Source organism: Lycorma delicatula, chromosome 4 (assembly GCF_047948215.1).
Source record: "Lycorma delicatula isolate Av1 chromosome 4, ASM4794821v1, whole genome shotgun sequence".
NCBI classification, from domain to species: domain Eukaryota; kingdom Metazoa; phylum Arthropoda; class Insecta; order Hemiptera; family Fulgoridae; genus Lycorma; species Lycorma delicatula.
Window position 1 is genome coordinate 144,992,620 of NC_134458.1, and position 18,102 is coordinate 145,010,721.

The 18,102-nt window shown below is 27.1% G+C and overlaps 1 protein-coding gene and 1 long non-coding RNA gene across 2 annotated transcripts in view; one reads left to right on the forward strand and one right to left on the reverse strand.

Annotated features, from left to right (window-relative positions):
- LOC142322951 (uncharacterized) overlaps positions 1–18,102 on the forward strand; it is a 1,078,737-nt gene that overhangs the window by 573,683 nt on the left and 486,952 nt on the right. The window lies entirely within an intron of this gene.
- LOC142323208 (uncharacterized) lies at positions 5,352–8,560 on the reverse strand. The gene is made up of 2 exons (XM_075362547.1): positions 8,540–8,560; positions 5,352–5,954 (listed from the first exon to the last, which is right to left on the reverse strand). The coding sequence occupies exons 1-2, from the start codon at positions 8,558–8,560 to the stop codon at positions 5,352–5,354; spliced, it is 624 nt and encodes a 207-aa protein (XP_075218662.1).

The window sequence follows — 18,102 nt, forward strand, 5'->3', positions numbered from 1 at the left end:
AAAAAATTACATCAGGTTTTTTTAAATTATTTTCCCTTGTATTTCTTAATATTAAATATCTAATTTTTACTAATTACTTCCTTGTTCGAAGTAAAGCAAGTGTCGCGAAAAATTTCGGTTTCCAGATTTCAACAGAAATCTCCATTTTGAAACTAACATTAAATGATTTTGAACCAAGAGAGTTTACACCGTGATTGTGTAATGAATTTTACAAAATTTTTATTTTTTGAGGTAAAATCCAATGGCCGATTGCGGCCATTCGTGTATTTTTTAATCTTCAAAGATACTTAATCCGAATCTAGAATCAGAATCTGAGACAAAACGTGTTCGCACATATACATATTTAATTCAATACAGAACTGTTTGTTTGTTGATAATATCCAATGTTTTGTTTACCAGTAAATTTTTAGCAAGTTCATTTTGTTGATATCTAAATTTTGTTTGTTTCAAAATGAATATCGTGGTTTTAAATTTATGTAATATTTATTAAATTTTATTTGCATTAATAGATTATACAAGAAATAAAAGAATAACACAAACAGTTTTTTCTATAAGTGTTCAATGTGGGCACCATTCGTCATACGGCACATATCCAGCCGATAGGAGAATTCATCCCATACTTTAATCAGCAAATCTGAAGTAATTGATGCGACAGCTGTTTCAATCCTGTGTCTCAAGTCAGGTAGGTCAGCTGGTAATGGTGGCACATACACTTGATCCTTTATAAACCCCCAAAGAAAAAATCATATGAGGTCAGGTAGGGCGAACGTGAAGACCACGGCAAACAAGTCATGTCATCTAATCCCCCGCGACCGATCCAGCAGTCGGGAAAAATTTAATTCAACCAATCACGTACAGCTTTATACCAGCGAGGAGGTGCACCATCTTGTTGCCAAATAAAATTCTGTGGTTTGTATTGCAGTTGAGGAAAAAACCATAGTTGTAGTATATCAATGTATTTCACTCCAAACACACTTGCTTCCATGAAAAAGAAAGGTCCGTAAACTTGCCTCAGAGTACGGCACAAAATAAATTCGGTTTTGGGGAGTCTCGTTCATACTGCATGAGAATTTTCTGATCCACAGATACACACATTGTGGGAGTTTACTTTTCTGTTAAAAGGAAATGTTGATTCGTTACTGAATACGACACGATAAAGAAAGTTTTCATCGTCACGGTGCAACATTTCATTTGCGAAGCTAGCACGCAAACCATAATATGTAGGCTTTAGAGCTTGTATCAGCTGTAAACAATATGGACGCAGTTATAAGCATTTCCTTAAAACCCTCCACACAAACGTCTCTGGAATTGCTAACTTGCGGCTAGCCTTCCTGACAGATTTCCTATGACTACAAAAGATTCTCTTACGCATTCAACATTGTCTTTGGACATACTCGGTTGTCCTGTACTCTTTCCTTTAAAAATACAGCCAGTGGTTTCAAAGTGTTTATACCATCTACGACAGTGACAAGTAACAGTAACAAGAAAGCTTGGAAGACAAGTGATATCTTTACGTCTTGGTTACGAAAATGGGACCATGAATTAAAGGTTAAAAATGAAAAATACTGCTCCTTATTGACAATTGTTCAGCTCATCCACTCGTCGAAAATCTTTCATGTATAAAATTAGTGTTCTTACCACCGAAAATAACAGCAGTCTTACAGCCCTTAGATCAAGGCGTGATCAAGTCGGTAAAAATCCATAACAAAAACACCTAATTTTGCAAATGATACAGGATTTATATCAAAAAAAGTAAACCGAATAACTATTCTGGCTGCTATAATTATGTTAGAAAGGTCATGGAATGAGGTTTTTCCGCACTATAAAAAATTTCTTTTGACACATTTTTACCACAGGCTGACGTAGTTACTGACTGCATGCAAATAAGAATCTTTAGTGGAATGGGATAACAGTCTACAAAACCAATCGTTGTCAAATGCATTATTTAAAGATTATAAAGAGTCTAGCAAAGATTTAGAAACGTATGAAACTGTAACAGGAGTGGCTTCAGTATTAGCAGAAACAGATGAAAACGAAGGTAACGATGAAGATATCAACCCGCCAGATCTTCCAGAGGTTTTAGCGGCAATGAAAACCGTTTGCCAGTTTTTCAGTTTTATAGATTTTTCTAATGAAGAATATTTGTTTTTATTTAGAAAAGAAGCTCCAAAAACTGTATTACAACACGAAATATTTGAAACAATGCAAAATAACCGACTTTTTGCAAAAAAAGTAATTTGAACAAATTGTCTCTTTTTTACTCTGTCGTATTTGTATTTATTATTGCATATTTTTGTATTTTACATTATTTTAATACAGAAATAAATTGTTATTATTATTTTTAATGATTATTTTACAGTATTACAATACTCGTGTAGATGGCATATTAAAATAATATCACTAAGCTACATAAACATCGGTTATTGTGACTATCAGTTATAATAACATAAAATCGTCGGTGCCTTGGAGGACACTATAAACGATATTTACTGAATTTTAATGTGTTAAAACGATACAAATGTCAGCTAGCTAATAATGTATTCTAGTTACTGCTAATTATTCTATGAATAATTTTTTTTTTAAATTTATACTTTTTTTACACGAAATAAATGTTTTTTTTTTTTTTGTTTTTATTTATACTGATGACAAAGTAAAAACTCTGTACTTTTTAACTTTTCAATTGATAAAGAAGTTGTCAATTATCCTATACCTTACAAGAATGCACTGAAAATCCTACTCGAACTTCTGTAATACAGAAAATTTGTATCGCCTGATATAAAAATAGAAATTATCGATAAATAAATAGATAATTTAAATACGTAAAACACTTTTATTGTAAAAAATCAAGGAGAGCCTAAAAAAATAAGAAAATAAAGGATAATTAGCTAGATTAAGGAAGTAAAAAAATAATTTTAACAATAAATTTTATAAGTTCAGGAAAGATGAACTTCAAAAGAAAAGTATATAACAAATTTTATTATAATGATTTTTATTTTGAGTTTTATTAAAATATTACAAATTATAACAAAAGTATATAGGTAAGATATTTTTCTTTCAATTATATATATAAATTTACACTAAACCATTTTTATAAAAACAATAACTGGAAAAAATTTTCATATTTCAATAAAATATATATATATATATATATATATATATATTTATTTATAATATAACTTTACCACAAAATTTGATAAAATATACGTATGTTAATTAATTTATTTTTACTATAAAAAAGTTTACAAGTTTTTTTATCACAAAATAAAAATATAATAAATTTATTGGTTGTGAGGTGAGTACAAAAACTATAGATGCGCAAAGAAACGGCGGTTGAACGTTGAATAGCCAATGAACGACTTGGGTAGTCGTATATTTTGAAAACGTAGTCACGCATACAGATCGTGCCGTGACTACTACTATTACTAGACTTCAGAAACTTCAATGTTGTATCAGTTTTTCGACTACCCTCACAACTTATTGCATAACCGAATTATCTAATCTTCTTTTTAATTTTAAATCAATTTTATTCCTTAAATACTAAAGTAAACATCACAAAAAAACGTAAAATATATATGCATATAAAATGAAAAAAAACTTAATAATAATAATAATAATAATAACAAAAACAGATCTGATAACAACAGGATGTTAGGAAAAGAAAATGTATAATCAACAATCAATGTATAACAAAGGTAGGAGTTGGATAAAAAGAAAAACAGAAATGAACAAAAATTTTAGATTAAAAGAATTAAACAATAAGAAAATAATTATGTAAAAGTAAAACTTCTTTAAAAAAAAAAAAATTAAAACCTCCAACAAAATAAAATAAAAAAATGTTTTTTTAGTGTATCCTGTGAAAAGAAAGATAAAAAAACACAGTAAAATATTTTTACGAATGTTTAAAAATTACGTGATTTTTATTCTCATAAGTTAACAAATACTACTTGAAAACACGGAAAACCTTTTTTATAATTCTTTACAAATAATGCTAAAATAAATTTAAAAACTGTTACTGAATAATGTTTAAAAATTTTTTTCGTTGAAAATTTTAAATTTTTATGCAAAAAATTCAGTAATTTTTAATTTCGAAATATTAAATTTTCAGCTTATTCTAACAGAAGACTTTATTGCTATTTATTTCGTCCATTTTGTATGGAATGCTGTTCCATACAAAATACTGAAATTTTTATCCAGATATCTTATCTGACATTAAAGAAAAAAATGGATACAAAATAAGACCTGATGTTTAAACAAATTGTTACCCATACTAACCGAACCCATTTCTAACTAATATTATATAACTTAGTGGAAATGATTATTATAATAATTCAAATTCTCATAAAAATGATTTAAGATTTAAAAAAAAAAAATACTTTTTTATTAAACTTTTCTGAAATTATTGCTAGCAATGACAATTTGATAGAATAATTAAAAGTGCGGTAATCCTAATTTCTCACAAAACGTTTGAATGAACTTGAAGTTGAATGAAGGTCAACTGAGCAAAAGTAAAACTTTTTTTGTTAATTTTAATTTAGAAATTTCAAAACATGTACATCTAAAAAATTATTGAAATTGATTATTTAGATGTCACATGTATTTTTTTTTAATAGATTTCATACATTTCATTTTACTGAAGACAAAAAAAATCTTTACTCTGTTACCTAAGAATTTAAATTATAAATTGAGATTAATAAAAAGCTTCTTGAAAAGTTAAACGAAAAGAAAATATAGTTAACTAGAGAAAAACGTAACTACACCATATTTGCAATATAAGAAGTTACATAAATTTTTATAATCAGAATACGTGAAAAAATGTGTGTATACCAAACGCAGTAAGCATATCTGGAACAGTTCATTTATTTGCCTATAAACATTCAGATGAAAAAATAATTTGATTTGTTACCATAGCAGATTTTTTTAAAAGAGTAAAACTATTTATAATTTTAATTTCATCCATATGTAACATTTTCTTGGCATAAAATTTGTACTTCAGTCATGTATTTACTGATAGAAAAATCATTCTAAGGAAAAATCTTAAAAAGCATTAGAATATGAAACTATAATGGGACATCAAACAATCTTGTGGTTGGTAATTAGGAAAAAAGAAAGATTATCAAATTACTTGAACAAAGAAAAAAAACGATAAGGAATAGATTGTATTGGTGCCATGGAGCTGCCTAAAGTCAATAATCTTACCTTTATGACTCAGTAAAACTATAAATATTGTTAAAAAATATATAAAAATACAGTACTTAATATTATAATAAAAAGTTTTAATCATATTAAAATATAAAAACATATATGATTATATCATGCGAAATTAACCTAATGTGTGATTAAAAAGAGTTCTTTTAATTATGCTTATGTGAATTTGAACGCGGTAATATGGTAACAGTTGTAGGTCCGGCCTGTCTTACAGTACTTCTAACTGTGCTTGATATCTGTCTTGGAGCTAATGTAGTCGAAATAAACTCAGTACTATCTCTTGTAACAGCATCATGCGAAGGTAATTCTTTATTTGTTTTATATCTGATAAAATATACTTCAGGTTTAGCAGGTTGTGTAGGTTTAGGTGTCGGTATAATAATTGGTGCAGCATCGGTTGGATTTTTATGTAAAACGTAAATAAGAGTTTTCTCGATATCGCTTTGTGGTGCTGGTATAACTGGAGCTTGTGCTGATGGAAATGATGGTGCTTTAATGAATACGATTTTATAATGTTTTTTTGGCGGTGGTGGTGGTATAACTGGTCTTTTTGGCGCTTGATATTCTGGATCTGGTGGTGGTACATGTACATAGATATGTTTTTGTACTATTGGAGCTTGACTATGTCCTTCATATCCTCCGCCAACAGCTCCTCCTCCCAGATGATTATTTACTGGTAATGGATACGACGTATATCCTCCAGCTTCTGGTCTACATTTAACTGCACTAATTGCCGCTACCACAAATAACTGAAAAAGAAAAAATATTCAATTATTAAAAAATGAAAAGAATTAATAAGAAGGCAAAAATTAACATTAAAAAAAAGTTAAAACACGTACAAACGTAAAGTTTACGTATACGTAAAGTTAAACACGGACTAAAGTGTTAGTTTTTATAAAACGTTATAACTCTAGAACGGCTGAACTGAATTTAATACATATATATGTAATAATTTATTTTACACAAGCTAGCGTAATGAGATTTATATAAAATAAAATTGAGGGCAGTAGGTAAAATTTAATCTAAGCTAAAAAATCAAAATCATTTAAAATTTATCAAGTAAAGCAGTAAAAATAAAAGTCCTATGAAATGCACATCTAACATGAAATTACTGTAGGGTTCCGTTATAATATAGATGTTTTAATAAGCTCTAATTTTTTTTTTTAACCGATGAGTTAATTCGCCACAGAAGCTTACAAAGAAACATTTACGTGAGAATATGAAAATAGAAATTTGAAGCGTATGAAAAATGTCATAACTGGCCGGGATTCAAACTCAAGACCTTCACATGAAAGACTGAGACGCTACCACTCCGCCACAAAGATCGGCTAAAGATATTTAATTAGCATTAAAATCGATGTACCAATAAGCAATAAAATTTATATTACTTACTTTAATAAGCACTTTTTGTAATTATATAATAATTATAATGTTATATAAATATACATCTCATTAACGGGAAATAATAATTAACATTTATTTATACTTTTATTTGTTTCATACTCCAGTAAATAAGGAGTTTATATCCAATTATAGATACATACTGATATTTTTGTATAATGAGAAGTAGATATTATTAATGTATGAAGAAATGCTAAACTTGACTGCGATTTTCTACGTGATGAGAAGCAGAGACATTACCACTCAGCTACTCAGATTAAGGATAACATAATAACAAAAGTAGATTTAAATATAATTAAAAGACTATAAATTAATTCTTTTTATTTTTTTTCCATTATAGAAGGCGATGATATTAATTTGAAATTTAAACTTTTGTAATGAATGACAAACTGAACAAAATTATATGTAAAATATATATTTTTTTTAATTTACTTAAAAAGGTTCTTTAGTTATCTTTGGGACCATCCTTAGTGACTGGGAATGATATTTTCATACAAAGTCGAAATTAATGAGATTTTTAAAGGGAATTTTGCTTTTTTTCTTCAGTTTTTTTTTTTTTATAAAAGCCATAAAAACTACATCTAATAAGGTTTTATATATGCTTACAAAATTTTCTTTCCAATTAGATAAGTTATAAATTTATTTTATCAAAAAGTAAACTATAAATGAATTCATACTTCTGTTGCAGTATATTTATATGACAATATTTATAAGGTTTGTATACACTGATTCACTATAATACTAACATGAAGATAGAAAGATGACTTAATGTAAATAAAAAATAAATAAATTACTATTTCCATTTTTCAATTATCAACTATTTTTTCATACCAGCAATACAAATTATTGGTATTTTTTTTCTTGATAAGTTTTAAGCTTGTGCATGGGATATGGGGAATGAAATTTTGTAGCGTATGAAAAACGCCTGACCGGGATTCGAACCCGGTTAGGGATTTTAATTTTAACATTAAAATTAAATCCAATATATCCCCAGAATGAACTGATAATAAATAGAAATTTATTGTACAAAATATTATCCGTAATCTAATTTGCTACTGATATTTGTATTAACTGAAATATCTTCCCTGCTATTATTTCAAAATTAAAAAATTATTATTCGCGAAATTATTATCTTTTTCTAATTATATTGTTTATTTTATAATCTTTAACACATTAAAAACGTCCATCCACAGTTAACTATAATACATAATCGTGGAATACAATAAAGACCTGGTAAACCAGAACTGTACTACTCTTCTAGAGATTAATATTATTAAGTTATTGTATTCTTTTCTGAGATTCAAGAAGATTTCACCAGTTCTAATTTAAAATTTGTTTTCCTTCACAACCTTTTTTATATCCCGTTTTTAATTGAAATTATGTAACTGTGTACGAATTGTAATTGTATTTTTTTTTCTAAAAAACCAGAGTTTTGTACAAGAAAAATATTTCCTTTCTTTAATAGAGACTAAATAATTACTTCTTTTTTTTTAGTACGTCACTGTATTAAAAACAGATCATCGGAAAAATTGACTTTAATACTTAAAAGACAAATAAAATCTTACCCGTGAAATTTAATTTTAAAGTTTACTTTCACTTGTTTAATTTAACAAGTTCTTACACCTTAGAAACTGTTTAAGTTTAGAAATTCAAAGTAAAATTTTATTCTTAATCTTATTTCCTTGATAATTATGAAACTTTGAAATTGCACTCTCAGGGAAAGTATACAAATATACAAAAAACGGGGTGTATTTTACCCATCATTTACCATAATTCTAACCTTCTTTCTAATAATTGAAAATCACAATAATTTAAAAAATTGTTTTCGTAAGATATTAAACGATTTTTTATTTTCCTTCAAAAGGTTCTAAGATATTATCTTTCAAAGAAAAAAATTCTTCTTTCATTATTTAATATCCATAAAAAAACTGACAGTTACTCCGTCCTCAGCCATCTTCCACAATGCAAAAAAGGAAGTTTTTCGATATCTTAGAAAGTTGAAATATCAAAAATTTACTTTTCCTGACCCATGTTAACGTAAAAAGTAGAAAATGGTTATGATATTTTTATAACAGTAGCATTACATAATAAGAACCTCAATAAGACATTTTTGAAATAGTAAAAATAGTTTTTGAGTATTAAAATATAATAGTTTTGCTTAACGGAATATCTTTTACTTCTAAAATTAATTAAAAATAAAAAAAACTAATGCAGGAAATTATGGAACTATCTGTATTTTTACACAATGTTTTAAATAATTATTCTGGCTGGAATAACTATTTGGATTTCAAAAGTTTATTTTTGGACTTTACATCCCTAAACTGTATGTATAATAAATGTTCGTAACTGATTTTTCAACGAGATGAGTTTGTATGAAACTTATTTTAATTTTTTTTATTTTTATTGACATTTATTTTTCATATAATGTACAAAGTTTATTGCAATAATTTTACTTAATTTTTATTGCGTATATTTCTTCTTGAATTTATTACTAAAAATGTGGATTGTTTTATTTAATAGTTGAGATTCAAAAAAAATCTAAGCTATTATATTATTTTAATTAATTCTGAAAGAAAAATCCTTGACTTTCATTTTACACAGAGAAGATACTTAAACGTACTTTGTAATCAGAGATAAAAGCGTTTATAACTTGTCTGAGTAAACGGATAATGGAATATAAAAAAGTGTATTTTTTTTAGGTCGGTAAATAATTTGTTGTGTTTGAGATCAAACAACCTCTTCAACCTCTCAAATGCATTCATGTTCATATAACTTACCTTTTTTTTTGTTAAAACTGCCTAAAAAATATTAAATCAAGTTATAAATATTGCTATTATCCATTTTTCTTTAAATTATTCTTCTTATTTCCACAAGTTTTCTTTTTTACTAAATAAATATACTCGTAATTCTTCTATGTTTAATAATTATAAAACAAAAATATGTTTAAAGATAGGTTTTGAACATTTCAAAATTTAAAACAAATCTGAATTTAATCAATTTGTCCTCTTTAACCTCTTAGTCAATGGGAAAGATGTAAGGCGATTAAAGCGAGTACATGTACTGGACCTAGTAACTTAATAGTGATACTTAGGACGAGGCCCCTTCTCTTTTTAAGTTCTGCATTATTAAAGTATTTATGTTTATGATCATTTATATTTCTAATGTAATTTGTTCCGATGTTATTATATTCTTTCTATGGTGTGGTTTTATTCTTAGTCCTGGTCACTCTAGTTCATTACTGGCTGGACTTTATCAATGCTTATGCTACCTTTGATTTACTGTTGATGTATAAAATGTAATTAAGGTGTTAAAAGGAAATTCTTGTTTCCATGAAATTTACTTACAGTTTCTAATCAACGAAACCGACCGTAAATTTAATTTGAGAGGAAAAAAAAGAATTATAAAGCAATATCAGTAAAAGGTTCCTTTCCATCAATACTAAAATTAGGTACTACAGTATTGTAATAGAAAAAGAAAATCTATAAGCAGCAGAATGTTTAACGCTAAATATTAAAGGTGAAATAAAAACAACTTTCAAAAAAGAAAAAAGATTACGTGATTTAATTAAAGCAGAAACATTTTTGAAAAAAAGAACTATTTAATTACAGGAGTGTTTTACAACCAAAATAAAATAATTTATTGTAATTTTTTTTACCGACTTTTCAAAAGAAAGTTCTAAACCAATCATCACGAAAGTTTATCGTTGATAACTTCAGATATACTACTACAGCAGCATATTTAAATTTCAATGAAATTGATCTATTAGTTTTTAAGATTTTTGAGCCAAACATTTTATACATAGGCGTACGTATTTTATATATATAAGGAAATATCAATATAAATGAATGGTATTTTTGTACTTCTAATACCTCAAAATGTAAAGAAAATTTATTTTCACCCTCCACTCCCACAATGCAACGGAAAGTAATATAATTTTCTTCGCAAAGTCGATAATAGTAATAACAAAATAAAATATAGTATAATTACTGATGACATCACAAAAAAATATAAACTTTTTATCTTATTTAAACACTAGACAATCTATATAAATTTTAAAAACAAAATTATAGAGATGATCATAATAAAATTTACCCATTCCAATTTTTTTATAAAGAAGACAAAAGAAATTGTTACATAAAAAGTTTATAAATACTATAAATGATTAAAATATATCAAATAGAAACAGGTATTACAAAATAACAGTAAACAGATTAAAAATAAAACGTATAACTAATATCATAAAAACAAACAATCAATTGAAACAAGGAGTGTGTGTGTGTGTGTGTGTGTGTGTGTGTGTGTGTGTGTGTGTGTGTGTGTGTGTGTGTATTTATGTATATAATAGCACTCAAATCCGTCCACGCGTGTATATATGATTGATTGTTACGAAAAAAATAACAGTGTTTAGTATTAAATTCAATTTCAAGGATAGACGTGATTTTCTATAAACCAAGGATTTCTTTGTATACGGATTTTTAAAACTAGTTATCGAAAAAAAATTGAATATAATGTTTATACTTTATAAAGAATTTATTTATTACAGTATTATCATTTTCAATATTAAATTTTTTCAGTAATATAACGTATAATATTAAAGAACTTTGTATGTTTTTATTTAAATGTTGTGAAACAATAATGGCGTAAGATGAAAGCAACAAGTGTTATTTTAGGATTTATGTTGTGCAAGATATTATATATCTTATAAAGTTAGATACGTTGTTGTGTAACTATAAACGAGTTGTTCAGAAGCGTAGCTAATCAGTCAATATTCTATTTTTATCAGTAGCCTATTGTAGAGCAATTATTTATATCTTGGCCGGTTAAATAACAATTTTTTGACATTCTGTAGAACTCGTTTTTTTTTTTCTTGTGAATAATATCTAGCACACCTGTACATGCATATATTTAATATATAAATATTATTTAGAGGGGAAGCCTAACTAATAAAGAGCTGATTCAGCTTAGAGTTAAAAAGCGTAAAATAATTTTTAAACCTCATGAAAAATGTGAATTTTATCAGCAATTTCCTCTCTAATTCTGAAATATATTTTAGGTTTCATAATGAACTTTATTTTAATATTATAAATCAATCTTTGAGACAGATCTAATTTTTATAAAAGTAATTTTTTTTGGCTCCCTTAGAACAGTAAATAGATGTGTTGAATACATATTTCAACGAGAGAAAGCGCAACAGTAATTAACTCCTCTGTATTCCCTTTTATTCTGGTGGTACCCTGAGGCGTTAATTTTTGACCGAGACTGGAACTTAGAACCTCCGGATGAATAGCAGCGATGTTACCAATCTGTCACGGAGACCAGCTAAATATATGATTAGGTTTCGTTGTTTTATATCAATACTTCTAGAAAATTTTTAATATTAATAATCATTTACAACTAATGATCATTGCTTTAATAAGATGCTTTTTTATGTTAATAAACAAACCAGTTGAAAAATTTACATGAAATTGTTATCAGTATTAAAAAGGAAAATTCATTATTAGCCAATAATATAATATATTCATTAATAGTCAATAAAATTCTGCATAGGAATTTACTCATTATTATTTTTATTATAATCACTACATAATAAAAATATGTATTATTTTATATATTTAAAGATTTATTAAATAAATCTGCGTGTACTTTTATTATTTATAAAATATATGCAAAGAGTAATGAATTACTTGTTTTTTTATAGTCTGTTTTAATTTACACGGAATGTACTGTAAAGATTTCTAGTTAAGAGGAATAAGAGGGAGTTTAGTACTAAGTATCTTACAATTTAGGCCCATCCTTAGCACATGCGATTCCATCCGGCGAAGGGAGTCCATCGCATCCTACAAAAGCTCGCATTCCTGCTAGACCGAAAATTCTTGTGGACAGACTGAAGGGGAATCGTATTGGGAGAAAGACGCAAATAAATTACCAATTTCCCAAGGTCAGCCAAAGTAACGATTTTACAAACTCTGTAAGGATTAGAGCGCAATCCGCAATTCCGTTCACAAACAAAAATAATATTAACCCGATATTAAATAAGCAAATACTCGCCCATTAAAAAGAAAGACCCAACAGCCAGGGATTGTTGGGTCCCGCTATTGTTGCGTTCCGTTCCGTAGTACCAAATGCGCGTGCTCAGACCAACAGTAATTGTTGACCTACAAATCTGTCGATCTTTGTAGCAAGTTCATTACTTCATCAAATCCTACGATGTATATTAAATTAAACAAAATAAATCGATTAGAGTCGTTCAGAAATTTCTCGGACTGACACAGAGATAGTGAAAATATGACTAAATAGTTATGATATTTGTCAAATATAATTCTTTCAATACTGTAATGCAAAGTTGCAGACGCATGCGTTTAGTTGTTTGTGGCGATCGAGTAAAGCAAAAACGTTTTGGCATTTCTAAAAAGTGGTTAAAATTGAAGTTGGAGCTGTTATAAAGTACTTTGTTTTAAATGGTTTAACCCCGACGGACACATAAAAATGTTTAGATTTTAGTTTATAAGATTCTTCTCCTTCAGTTTCAAAGATAAAATAGTGGGCTGCAGAATTTAAACGTAACTGTAATTCCATTCAAGATGATGAAGGCTTGGAACGGCCAAAAACTGCTACAACCGATGAAATCTTCACAAAATGCATAATTCCATATTAAATGATCGCCGATTGAAATGACGCGAACTTGCAGACATTGCAAAGATTCTCGACAGACCATGTCCATATCCCGACCTACCGAGATTTTAAAGAGTGTTTTAACATTTTAAACGATATTTTGGGTATGAAAAAGCTTTCCGCTCGATAAGTGCCGAGTTTGTTAACAAACTCAATCGACTGAGCACTTCTCAAGAATGTTTAGGCTTGTTTATACGCAATTCAGCTGAGTTTCTTCGATTTTTTTTTTATAACAGTAGATGAAACATGAATTCAGCATTACCCACTAGAAGCAAAACACCAGTCGAAATAGTGGGTGGGAGTAGGTGAAAGTGCGCTAAAGACGCGAAAACGGTTACATCTTCAAGAAAAGGCATACCTTAAGTTACAGTTTTTTGGGATTCTTGTGGTGTTATACATTAACTGGGAAAAGGCAGGATCTTTAATATGGAGTATTACGATTTACTATTGGACTGACTGAAGGATGCTATTTTTACTAAACGTCCATATCTCAGGTTTTTGTTGCAAAACTCCATGACCTACTCTTTAAAGTGCTTTCACGTCCACCGAATTTGCGGGTTTAAGTCCCGGCGATTACTTCCTTTTCCCAAACATGAAAAAGTGGCTCGCTGAACGTAAAAATCACTTCAAATAATGAGTTCAAAGCTGAGACAACCGCGTATATTACAGAAGACAATTTACGTAATAGTGAGGATATCAGAAGGTTGGAAGGAAAGTCGTTGATTTATATGTATCGAATTGGTGACTAGGTTAAAAAATAAAAAATAATGTTCTTAAAAATTTTTAGTTTTCTTTGTTTTCGATCGGCCCCCGTAAAATACTGATAATATTGGCCTTCAGCTAATAAAAGACTTGAAGCTCAATGTAATCGGGTGCATATTGCCAATTAGCCTAAAACTGTACAAAAAAAAAATGTTTATACTTGTCTACTTAGTTAACATTTACAATACGTCTTTACAATTATTCAGCATAATAAAATTATTGATAAAATAAAAAAAAAAGATTACACAATAATTACGTCATCACAGAGCTTTGTACAAAATAGTCAAGTATGGTGTGGTCAAATATATTAGTAAACTATGAATTAACTTTGAATGAACTTGAGATAATCTTATTGGTTACTGAAGAATTAATTTTTTTATTTAATATTTGTATTATATTCCATCTTCCTACTGAGACAGGATTCTTTCTATTTATTTTATGTAAATTGTAACAGAATATTTAAAGGAACTGATTTTAAATAATAGTATTTGAGAAAAAAAAATTTAATAAATGAATTATTTATAAACTCATTCAAAATAAAAAAAAGAAAATTAAAATATGAAAAAAGGTTGTTTAAATATTTCAAAACAAACATTTAAAATACATAAATATTGAATAGTTTATTAAAAAAATAAAAGTTTAATATTTTGTTGATGTTTTCCATGAATGAACTACCAACTGTTTTTCAATATGTATTTATTTTAATTTTATTAATGTACAATACATCTGACATTGTTTTTAAACTAATTTAAATAACATTAATCATTTCTGTTAGCATCAAGTTTTCTTTAAGATAACTGTTGTATTGATAATAAAAATAATTAACAGTAAGAAGTTATTATTATTAAACTTTTCTCAATTTTCTAAGAAACAACTTGTTTTTCTTTTCCTTTTATAATTAAAAAAGTGTTATATCATCCATTTCTTTTAATGTTATAAAAATCTCTCACTCTCTCTCTCTCTCTCTCTCTCTCTCTATATATATATATATATATATATATATATATATATATAAAGCCTTTATACAATTTAACCTATTTCTTACAGTTTTACACTAACATACAATATCTCATTCGGTTTCTAAAAATAAATTTTACTTCCAACTATTAAATGAGAAAAGGATGTCGGTAGTTTCATTCAACCAAATTACAACAGTTCTGTTTTAATTATATCTTTTTAATTATCATTTCTATTAAATAAAAATGAAAAATGAACAAATCTGAAACAAGTTAAAATAATAATTAAGTAACCGTTGTAAAAATGACATTTTAATTCATTACTAATAAAAAACAAACATTTTTCTAAATATATATTTTTTTTGGCTTGATGATATTACCACATACGCTTATGCGTGGAATATGAAAATGAAATTTTGTAACGTCTGAAAATGCTATGCCTGACCAGGATACGAACCCAGACCTCCGGAATAAATGCCGAGACACCAAAGAGATTTTAATTGTAATTTTTTTTTAATAGATTTATTGTTTCATAATGTCTACATTTACATGAATATCGGTCAAAATTGGTCAATAATATTTTATATTAGTAACTCCCAATTTGTTAGAATTCTTATAGAATAATATTATATTAATTATTTTTCCCTTTTATATACAATTTATTAGCTTACATATTCGGCATTGGTTGGGGGTCCATAATTTCTTCATACACTTCGTTTTTACAATGTTTGCATTCCTTTGTGTTGAATTTAACCAATCAACTTTCAAACAATATATATTCTAGAAAATTTTAGAAAACTAAAAATTTTCAAAATGTAATGTTTGAAAATATTCTAGAATATTCTCAAATGTTCCAGAATTTTAATCTTTTATAATGTTTTAAGGTTCTCACCCCTCGCCGTTGCAGTTGTTGCAGAAGAGATAACTAACACCCACAGTATTTTTGCTCAGTTAGTAAGTAACAATTGTGCCAAGTTTGGTTGAAATGGATCTCTGTGATTTAGGAGAAAATGTGGAACAAACATTCGTACATACATACCCACATACGTTATCACATACGGTATGTAATCGTGCATGACTTTTATTTATATTAAGCTATATTTATAACCTATTTAATTTAGAAAAACATTCAAGAAATTTGATATTTTTAATTGTTAAAGTTTCTTCCATTTCATAAAATTTGTATTAGGTAGTTTAAAATACTTTGACAGTATATTTAAATACTATCTTTATTTTTAATATGACCAAACAAAACTAGAAGAAAAACGGACACGTAATAAACAAACAACGCACAACTTTTTGCATAACTCTTGGGCTTTCATCTTGGGTAGTGCACAGATACAATCGCTTAATTACAGTAAATTCCTTCTACCAAACTAGATAATTAAAATTCCAAATATTACAGCCGTATAGATACTCTAATCACTTAATCCGTCCCAGAAATCAAAGCGAATAGTAAACTGAAGATCCTATTACTTAGTCCCGTCCATAACAAGACTACTCCATTACGAAACAGCCTACTTCTCTAGTTGTCGAATGGGAAATTGTAATATACCAATATTTGATTTAGCCCAAACAAAACTTGGCAGTAATAAAATTTCATGTTCGTAAAGTAATCGCATAAATGTCACTTTTAGCTTTAATATATAAAATATATGATTGTCATTAATTGATTTTTGCATTTTTTCTAGTAAATCATTTTCTGCACCGTTCTTGTAATATAAGTTTCCTTATTCAAAATTTTCACCAAACCAAACTTTAATTTAGGTATCTTTTGATTAAGATATTTTTGTAGAACAGCAACTTCATTTGTTCTATATTTGTAAGCTTCTAATCTTGTTTTTTTTAAATATTGGACACTATCCAACATATTTAGCGTTGCAATTCCTACATGGTATACTACAATATATGCTACAAACTCCATATTTACTCCACTATATACATACATATATATATTTTTTTTTTTTTTTTTTTTTTTTCAGTAACACTATTTCTACTTAATTACATTCAACTATAATTTTAAAAATATGGTTTATATTTTCATAGTAAGAGATACATTTCAACTAATCATCAACCTCAGATATATATATAATTTATGTAAAAATACGAAATTTCGTTTTATTATTGATAGTTTGAAACCTAAAAATATCTACTTTCAAGCTTATCAAGTAAAATAAAATTGCACACACTTACGCGGTAGCACACACAGAAAGAGATATATAAAATATAAACAAACATATAAGAAAAAATATAACTTGGATTTATTTAGAAAATACTTTTTTAGATAGAAAAGAAATGTTAACATAACAGCAGCAACAAATCATATTAAAATAGTTATAAAATTAACTTATGTGACTCTTTCAAAAGAAAAGTATATAGTAAGTTATGGTAAAATATTTTAACTGCTATATGTGATAGCTATTTACCGTCACTAAATTTTTAAAGAAAGTTTTTGAGGAAAAATGATTTTTTTTATATTTTTATTCTTAGCAAAAAATCTGATACGTATTTTATTAATATTTTTATTTCATCAGATTTATTAGAAAAAGAGTATCGTTTATTTAGTCTCAAAATAAAAAAAGAAATGAAATAGAATATTTTTTTTTTATCCAACAAGATAAGCGGTATTGACGTAAAAAACATCTTTAGTAATTACGAAAATTTGATTCTTATTTTACTTGTTAAACTATAAACGAACGAAAGAGGAACGCTCAGAATATCAATCTAAGTCTGACGTCTAGATTTTAAAATTTAACCCACGTTCAATATTGTAGAAAGTGCTACGTCTTTATTAAACTGAAAATTTTTCTTTGTAAAAAATATAACATAAATAAATATACTACAAATATTAAAAGGAAAATAAATAAATAATAATTTATTAGTGTTTTGGTAATGACAACCAAATATTAATTAACTTAAAAAATAATTCTTTTTTATAGATAATTTTTTTTTAAAGAGAATTTCGAATAAAAACTAAATTATAGTTAAATAACTGCAGAAAAAAATATTGATTTCAGAAATGAAAAAAGCACAAAAGATGCGAATGAGTTAACAAGTTGACTGCAGTGAGACCAGATTCTGTGACTTTAAGTAACATATACGGCTG